Source organism: Lupinus angustifolius, chromosome LG07 (genome assembly GCF_001865875.1).
Source record: "Lupinus angustifolius cultivar Tanjil chromosome LG07, LupAngTanjil_v1.0, whole genome shotgun sequence".
Classification (NCBI taxonomy): Eukaryota; Viridiplantae; Streptophyta; class Magnoliopsida; order Fabales; family Fabaceae; genus Lupinus; species Lupinus angustifolius.
The window spans coordinates 9,044,131-9,053,968 of record NC_032015.1 but is presented as its reverse complement, the minus strand read 5'-3'; the positions used below and the strand labels follow the sequence as shown (position 1 = coordinate 9,053,968).

The 9,838-nt window shown below is 31.7% G+C and overlaps 1 protein-coding gene across 2 annotated transcripts in view; it reads right to left on the bottom strand.

Annotated features, from left to right (window-relative positions):
* The window catches only part of LOC109352215, a 10,602-nt gene extending 8,015 nt beyond the window's left edge, over positions 1-2,587 (bottom strand). For both annotated transcript variants that reach the window (XM_019594092.1, XM_019594093.1), the window contains exons 1-4: positions 2,206-2,587; positions 1,287-1,371; positions 480-582; positions 237-321 (exon numbers count right to left, since the gene is read on the bottom strand). In XM_019594092.1, coding sequence (XP_019449637.1) covers positions 237-321; positions 480-582; positions 1,287-1,371; positions 2,206-2,328 — 396 coding nt within the window. In that variant the 5' untranslated portion in view covers positions 2,329-2,587. The remainder of the gene's footprint in view (positions 1-236; positions 322-479; positions 583-1,286; positions 1,372-2,205) is intronic.

The following is a 9,838-nucleotide window of genomic DNA, read 5'->3' as shown; positions in this document are numbered from 1 at the left end:
CTAAAAAAATCCTCCCAGATAACAAGATGGACTCGCCTAGAAATACCCACCCCGACCAAAGGAAACCCTGCATACTTTTGTCTATATTGAGTCAGAAATGTTTTAAAAATGAAACAATATGGCCTTCTTTGGATTCCTATGTTTACAGTATCAATATCACATTTATCTTAAACCAAAAACACAACAGATAGAGTCAATTCTAATTCCACAGCATAATATACTTCTAATGCACATACCTCAATCCACTCAGCACAGAAATCACAAAAAGGTGGACGATAGATCTTTACATGTCCTTCTGTGGTGCAAACAGCTATCAAGCACCTGTGTGGCAAATTAAATCTTAAATATTATTTAAATCCTTAAAAACATTAATTTTACATGACTAAACAAACTAAGACTCTAGTGCTGCCTGCCTTCAAGGATTAAGTTGATTCTCACAAAAATGAGAACCATCAAAGGATTCAGGAAAGAGTTCATACCCTGAGTTGGGAGCCATGCCAACTGGGGACCATGATATTGATCGCACACCAGGCTTATCATCCCGATACAAACATGTAGACAAGAGGCATCCAGAGAGTAAATCTGTGTATAGGTCAAATTAAGTATGTAAAGTCAAGTTAATATGCTGTGCTTGGTAATGTGGCAATGCCCAGGCACACAAGATAGAATTTAACTTTACTAAAATTAAAAAAGTATCACATACCAATTTGTAATTTTTTATTTTAACTACAAGACTCGTAATGTTGTTTGACAAACACAATACAATGTTACTATTAGCGAATTACTTTAAGGGGTTTATAATAGTTACTTACCTTAGTGCATAAGCTAAGTATAGTTAGCTTACTGCACAAACTAATCAGTTGTAGAGAGACACATGCCACTACCTTAGAATAGAATGTTCTAGAAAAGAGGCAGTTACAAAATGTAACTGCAACATGTACTAGATCTGCTTCTATAAATAGAGGCCTAGATATCACTTCGTAATTGTGATGTGATTTGAATAAAAAGGAGAAGAATAATTCAGCTCTCTCTCATTCTCCTCTTCTTAGTTTCTCATTCTTACAGTTACACACACTCCTATCATAGATACTTCATTTAATAGTCCATGCACGTCAGTGAATACCTTTAACATGATAACATCTGGAAATCGAATCGAAGTATTGAAACAACGATCATATAATTTAAAACAAATGTACAAGGTGTTAAAAGTGATTGACATCAGTTTTTCTCATGCAAATAAATAAAAACATTGATGATAACAGAGAAACTGGCAGGCAGCTAGCTACCTTTTCTTTCTACCAACCCAATGGGAAGAGGATCACTTGCAGAGACTTTAATTACACCACGTGGTCCATTAGGCAACTCCGGTTTCTGAAAAAAATTAAGTAATTAACTTAAAATTATATAACAAGTAATATTAATCCGACTTTGCGAAATTATTGAGTCCTTATGAGCATCGGTCATATTAGTCCCTCCTATTAGTCCTTGTTCAGTAAATTTGGTCTTCACATAAGGACTATTTTTTTTATCAACAAAATGTTAGTATGTTAGTATTTGTTGTGGGCGAGACCCGAACTCTCAACCTCCTTCAATCCACCCCTTCTCCCTAACCATCAAACCACCTTATAACTCCTTTTTTTTTTTTTTTCTACAGGTGAGACTGGGAAATCACAACCTCCTTAACATAAGGACTAATTGACTGACATTGAAAAAATCTTGCATTTATTGGGCACAACCAATCCAAATTTTCAGATAACTTTAAAATAATTGTAATAAGGGCTTTGTTATCTTTACAAATAATTACTTCGATTGTTTCTGCCCAAGTAGTCATATTCCTAACATATTATAGTTTCAAGGACTAATATGTTTATCCTTAATTTTAGGAAAATATCATATTATTATTGTTTGATGTTGTAAGTATCAATTATCAACCATTGTTCAGTCTCACTTGGGAATATGGGGTGTCTTTTGTCAAAGATTTAAAAAAGTGATTGCGCCAACACACACACGAAACTAACTAGTGTCACTTATAAACCAACCACTAAATAAAGTATCACCTTGTGACACATATCACATTCATAAGTGTATAAAAGGATTTATATTTTTTCTCTAAAGTGGGAATGGTGGAGTTTCATGAGAATGTTAAGTTTTAGATATCATATCAACTAAACAAAACATGGAATGAAAGAAGAAAGAAAAGCTTACTAAAATGGTGACAATGTGGCCAGAAGCAACAGCAATGAGGTTTTCATCAGACCAAGCAATAGCATTTGGGTAAGAAGGTGAACCCAGAAGCATTGCAGGTTGTAACGGGGTAGGAGAAGACATGTTAGATGAGTAGAAGAAGAAGAAGAAGAAGAAGAAGAAGAAACCCTAGTTGAAACGGTGCGTAGGAGAAAAGAGCCCTCACTATGTCCTCAAATTGGAGGGAAAAGGTAGTGGGCTTCAATGTTTTCTTTGCTAAGTGATGTGTGTGTAGGGGTGGGGGGGCAAAGATTTCGGCTTTAGGTGGAGACGATCAATGGCGGCGCGTGTGTGGGAGAGCGGGTAAAAACCGTAAAATTTCTTTTGTCAAAAACTAGACCACCTTTTTATGGGAAAAAACATATCGCTGATGTTTATTATAAGAAGAAAATATATTTTTAATAGAATATGACATGCCCCTGTTGAGATTGATTTTCTTGATTTTTTTTTAAATTATATAACATTACAATTTTATTATCTTCTTAAAAACTCCGTAAATTTATAATTTATATTTAATAAACAAGTGAAAATTAAAATAAAAAACAATAAAAATTGTTGATGAAATATAAAGTATCTTACGAAAAGTATCAAATAATTAAAATAATGTCTTATAATTAGAATTAAAAAAATGGATATAGATAACAAATATTTTTTTAAGAAAAATGTTATACATTTCTAATAAATCAGTCTAAAAATCTTTGTAACTATAAAAGTATAACATTATTAACATAGGTTACTTAAACCAACACATCAATTTTTGGTGAGTTGGGGAGTAATCATGTCACCTTTTTTTTCTTATGATTAAGACCGGAGGATTTTTAGACTAATTAATTTGGATTAGAAAGAAGAAAATTAGAACATCTTCTGTTCTTTCATCATTCTTATTAAAATAATGACATTTTTTTTTCATTTATTAATTTGAGATTCTTATTTTTTAAGAATACTTTTCCATGAACATTTTTGTGGTCACACTTATCAGAATATGTGGACCCCAAAGAAAAAAAGAGGAGTGGCAAATTATGTAGTTTGTTGTTTGATAAGTTGTCATGAAACAAAGTTTGTTTGATTAAGCATAGTTAAAGTTATATATTCACACATTTAATGATAATTGTTTTAGTGAGTGTTGTAAAAAATTATACATTTATACATTCAACAACATTTACTTCACGCCATTAGAAATTATACATTCACACAATCAACATCGTGCTTGGGTGAGCATGTTAAAAGTAATACATTCACAAATTCAACAACGTTTACTTCAATAAGCGTCATTAAAAGTTATATATTCAATCATGCTTTTAAAACTCAAATAAGAATAAAAATGATGTTTGTCATTATAGAAAAAAGTAGATGTTATTATTAATTTATAAGAATGTGTAATAAATTATAAAATATTATGTGATAGCCAAATAAGAATGAAGTTGATATATGTTAATAGAGATACTCATAATTTCCTTTGAAAAATTGGGTAAAATACAATCATTCAAGAAAAGCTTTTAAACCATTTAGAGGGTACACATCTGATGTCCCATAAATTGCGCTACTAAATATATCATTAGTTGTGGTTGGTGTAAAAAATAATTAATTATTAATTTTTTAACTTAAAAATATTTTTCAATTAATCATATGTTTGTGATACATGTTGTGACACAATTTAGGGACCGTCCCATATTGAGAGGTGTGGCTAAAGAAGTGAAATTGAACTGCGTGTCATCAAAGCTCCCTTTAAATTTGAACCATTATCTTGACACAACATCCTTGATGTTGGCAAAAATAGTAGCATACTTATGAAAGCATGATACTCATGAATAAAAGTAAGAGCCTCCATACAATTAGCTCTACACTGAATGTTTCATTAACCATAATCCAACGCAAGCTGGAGGCCATAGGGGATTGCACTAAGCTCTGTGTGAACATTTGTTGAGCCATTATGGTTCGTCAACATTCACTACAATCACACCCCTATTCAGTTTGATCTAAGACACCAAGTGACCAAGCAAGGGTTGATGGCATAAAATAACTTGAGAAGTGGTAGTAACCATTTCATTAGCTTCATGAATCATGACACCTAGCCTTCCAAATCCATCATATGGATTTGTAGTCCCTATAGTTGTTGAGAGCCCATTGAAAAACGCCATTCTAAGCCCAAAAGTCACCACCTCAGCCGACACCAAACGTTCTACAAATCAAACTAGCTAGCGCAGCTTTAATAATTTTAATCATTATACATGATTACATGGTAGTCTGAAAACATAACTAATAATTTAAATCAACACCCAAAAAAATACAGAGATGAATAGATAGAAGAAGAAAATATAATATGCATTCAAAAGTTATGGTAGACGAAAAGAAAGTAGAGAAAAATTATGCATTCAAAATTAGTTGACTAAAGTTAAGGGGTTGGTGTTGGGACACAATAGTTATAATACACAAGTTCAAAATAGAACAATAAATCATCAATTTTATTTTTGTATAAAACTATATATGATGTCCAAAGTATATCATAAAATATATAGACTCTCACTGAACTAAGATATCTTAGGAACAACACTCATATGGGCGACAAGTTCATGAAAGACTTCAGGTATTAAACCCTTAGTCAATGAATCAACTAACATAAAACTTGTCCATGTATGTTCTATAGAAATTTGTCCATTTTGATCACTTTCTTTATCAACCAAAAACTTGATGTCAATAAATTTTGACTCTATAGAACTCCTATTATTGTTGGAGTAAAAAATGCGGACTTATTGTCACAATAAATTGTCCGTAGTCTTTTAATACCATCGACCACACGTAATCCATTGACAAATTTCCGCAACCATATATTATAGTATGATATTTCAAAATAAACCATGAACTCTGCAACCATGATTGAAGGAGCTATGAACATTTGTTTAGTAGACTTCCAAGAGATAACACATTCAGCTAAGATAAACACATATCCAGAGGTGCAGTGTCTATTGTCTAGACACCCCAAAAAACGGAGTCATAGTACCCAATGATAACTACATTCTCAGACATCCGATAAGTGAACATGTACTCATTTGTTCTCTTTAATTAACGCATAACATGTTTGAATCCCTTTCAGTGATGTATAACAGGATTGCTCAAATATCTTTCCAAAAATCTCATGACAAACGTATGTCGGGACGTGTGCAAACTTGAGCATATATTAGACTTCCTACTATAGATGTATAATGAGTATTTTGCATCTTGTATCTTTCAAGGTCATTTTGGTGTACTGTTCAAGACTAAACTTGTTTCTCTTAGCTATAGGGGTATCCTCTGGTTTACTTTCTTTCGTGCCAAATCTATATAGGACTTTATCTATATAGCTTTCTTGTGACAACCTTGGGATACCTTGAGAGCAATCTCTTACTATCTGAAAACTTAATACAAAAGAAGCTTCTCAAGATCGTTCATTTCGAAATTATTCATTAGAAATCTCTTGGCATAATGTATTGGATACACCAGAGCTCAACATTTTATCTACTTGCACCGTCGTTAGCTTATCCTTTCATCAACGGAACACGCCGCCTTGACCTCTCGTCAGGAAGACTTTCGACACAAGGATCCCTCATGGATCTACCGACCACTTGTCGCTTCAATACTTCATTGAGCCGTCGAACCATAAGCTCTGATACCACTTGTCGGTAGATCCATGAGGGATCCTTGTGTCGAAAGTCTTCCTAACGAGAGGTCAAGGTGGCGTATTCCGTTGATGAAAGGATAAGCCAACGGCGGTGTAAGTAGATAAAGAGCTGAGCTCTGATGTATCCAATACTCGAATGAGAACTCACACTTGAGGGGGAGATGTTGGGTATTCCAAGTGTGAATGAAGAAGTTCTACATTGAGCAAAAATAGATGAGTTAAAGAGCCTATAAGTGAATGGATCCATAAACCTAATATCTTAAGGTTTTGGGTCAAGATGTAGTGTCATACTCACTTCTATGCTTCTTTCACTTGGCCCATGAATGAAAATCTCCCAACATGTTTAAGGTCAATAACAGTTAATATATAAATGATTGATAATTTGTTGACAGTATAAAAAACATTTACACTATAAATCTATATATATTAAATCCAAATTTTATCTGTTTAAGTGTAGAGTATAAATAGATTATGATTTGATTATATGTGTTGTATTGCATTCAAATGAGATTATTTGAAACATCCAACGTAGGGAATATTTTAGTGAACTTAATCTATAATAGGTGTTGCATCATGCTTTTTGATCTTATAAAAAGGGGCTTGTGTGTCATCTAAGGGCCCAAAAGCAAAATAATGATCATATAATATGAATCACAATTCTCTATTTCGAAATCTCTGTCTAATAAGTTTACATCAAGTAATATACTTTTATTTATATTATTTTTTTATTTAATTAAATATTTTAATTGGTCTGAGACAAATGAAGAAACACCTACATTTTTTATAGAGTTGTTTCCATTTCTCAAACACATTGATACTTCTCTTATACATATAAGACACTTTATCCTTAGGGTGTGTTTGGGAGTACCATTTTGGAGGGGGAGGGAAGGAAGAGGAGGGGTTAGGAGAGGGATTCCTTTGTTTGGGACTTTAGTGGAGGAGAGCGGAGGATTTTGAAGGATTTTTCAAACCCTTCAAATGTCAAAATACCTAGTTCCCCCAAATTGGGGTGTTTTGGGAGAAAAATAAGCCAAATTATCTAACTACCATTACTAATATTATTCTATAACATATAATACATAACATACTATTGATTTTTTAAAGGAGGAAGAGGGATAAAATAGTATTTTTGTATTATATTAACCTTCCATCCCCTCCTATCTAAATTTCACACTCCCAAACAAGGGAGGGGTTTAGTTGGATATGCCCTCCCTTCTCCTCCCTTTCCTCCTTCCTCTTTACCCTCTCATCCCTCTCCTTTCCTTTCCCTCCTAACTCCCAAACAAAGCCTAAAGGTTAGTTTAGGAGTTTGATTTTGGAGGGGAAATAATGGAAATGGAAGGCTTCAGAGCCATGAAATACACTTGTGAGATGACTCCTAAGTCATCTATTTCCCTTCCTTCCCCTCCAAAATCCAACTCCCAAACTAATCCTAAGTGTACAACTTTAAAAAAACTATTGGTTCAAATACTTAGTTTACACGCCTTCAACAGTCAGATGAGATCTAATCTACATCCTAAATTGACTTGGACATCTATGAGATATTTGTCTTAAATATTTTATAATTTTTAGTAGAGAAACTTTAAAATCTTAAAAGTTTGAATAAGAGAACTAAATGTTCATTTTGGGTACAATAGCGAACTAAATGTTTGATATAGGATAACATGGGTATGAATTATTTAAGTTTGGAGTTGTTAATTTGATGAATCAATCACTTGCTTGATGATGTTCAAGAAGGAAAAGAATGGTTCTACACATATTAAAAATGGATGAAAATCCTATCTAGTATTAGGCTTTGTTTGGGAGTTAGGAGGGAAAGGAAAGGAGAGGGATGAGAGGGTAAAGAGGGGGAAGGAAAGGAAGGAGAAGGGAGGGCAAATCCAATTAAACTCCCCTCTTGTTTGGGAGTGTGGAATTTAGATAGGAGGGGATGAAGGGTTAATATAATACAAAAATACTATTTTATCCCTCTTCCTCCTTTAAAAAATCAATAGTATGTTATGTATTATATGTTATAGAATAATATTAGTAAGGATAGTTAGGTAATTTGACTTATTTTCCTCCCAAAACACCCCAATTTGGGGGAACTAGGTATTTTGGCATTTGAAGGGTTTGAGGGGGTTTGAAAAATCCTTCAAAACCCTCCCCTCTCCTCCACTAAACTCCCAAACAAGGGAATCCCTCTCTTAAACCCTCCCCTTCCTTCCCTCCCCCTCCAAAATGGTACTCCCAAACACACCCTTAGAGAATCCAGTAGTGGATAATGATGGCAATATGTAGCAAAAATAATTCAACAGCTATGATTTAAATTAATTTTCATTTTTTTGTTTCTCCTTTTAATTATCGGAGAAGAGTTGCACTCATTAAAAATGGAAGATGCATTGTTTTGTGATTTTTTGTAGAGAAACAAAATATTTACACTATGAAGTAAACTCTCTTAATATTCTTGTGAGGCCACCCTCATACGAAAATTATGCATTGACTATCAATTTAATCTTTTCTCGTAATTATATTTAAGTCTCTTATAGATATTATACATATATAATATTTATTATCCCCATATCTTATATTTTGAACATGGTCGTGTCCAAGTATCTATTTTGGTGTTGTATGTGGTGTCTGTGTGAGAGTTAGTACTTTATTGATCATACAAAAATGTTGATATAGCACTTTATTACTCACATGTAATATGAATGTTTTGAGTGATACAAAATATGGTACAATCTAATATTATTGGTGTTTTAAATTGCATTTTATAATCGCAACAACAATTATTATATTGAAATTTCCAGAGATATTGTAGTTAAAATTACAACATATCAATCATATTTTCTCATGATTTTCCACAAATATAGTAAATATAATGTAACTGTACTTAAAATTTAAAAATTTGGTTCAATTCGGTTCTTGGTGCATTTCAGTGATCGAACTGAACACAAATATATGATTCGATTTAGCTCAATTAACCGTAAGTTTAAATATAGGAACTGAACCACTCTTGAATGGTTCATTTCAGTTTCACGGTTTTTACTATTTTTATAAAAAAAATCTTGCATTAATTGAAAGTTCAAAGTATATTATAAGAGACATTTTTGTCCATAAAAGGAAAAACTTTACTATTATTATAAAAAATATGAATCATATATATATGAATAAAAAATTGAAACTCATAATTCCTTGTTAGTAACTTATATAACAATTATGTAATTTATACAAAAATGAATGATCATCTATATTATATATCTATATCTATACTATATATAAAGTCAAAACTTGAAATAACCAACACAATGATTCTATTTTCCTATTATTCCCTTAATATTTTTTATTTCTAAAGTAAAATCATATAATCCTATATAACTATAATTATTATATCCCACTTTAAGTTGGATATTATAATAAATACAAAAATAATAACATGAAATACATCCAATAAAAAACATTCTAATTCTCTAAAATAAAAAAATACAAATTTAATACTTAATATCATAAAATAAGAATGTGAGTCAGTAGACACGAAGTGTCTGTCGACACGCTAATATATATAATAATACAAATCCACAATTAGTAACATATGTATCTATTAGTAACATATATAACAATAAAATTCACGGTTAGTAACATACATAACAATTTAGTAACATATATATCAATTAATAAAATATATAATAGTTATATGTAAGAGGGGTGCCTTTACATCTAAATTAAATTACATTTAAAAGTTATCTAAGATTCATCTTTTGTTCTCTCACCATCTCTTTCAATCACTTTTTAAAGAAATGAATGAATGCGATTGCGTGTAATTAGTGTAACTTAATTTGAGTGTAAATGAATACCTCTATATATATATATATATATAAATATAGCTTTATGATTCATAATTAATAATACATATAAACATTATGGATATATATATATATATATATATATATATATATA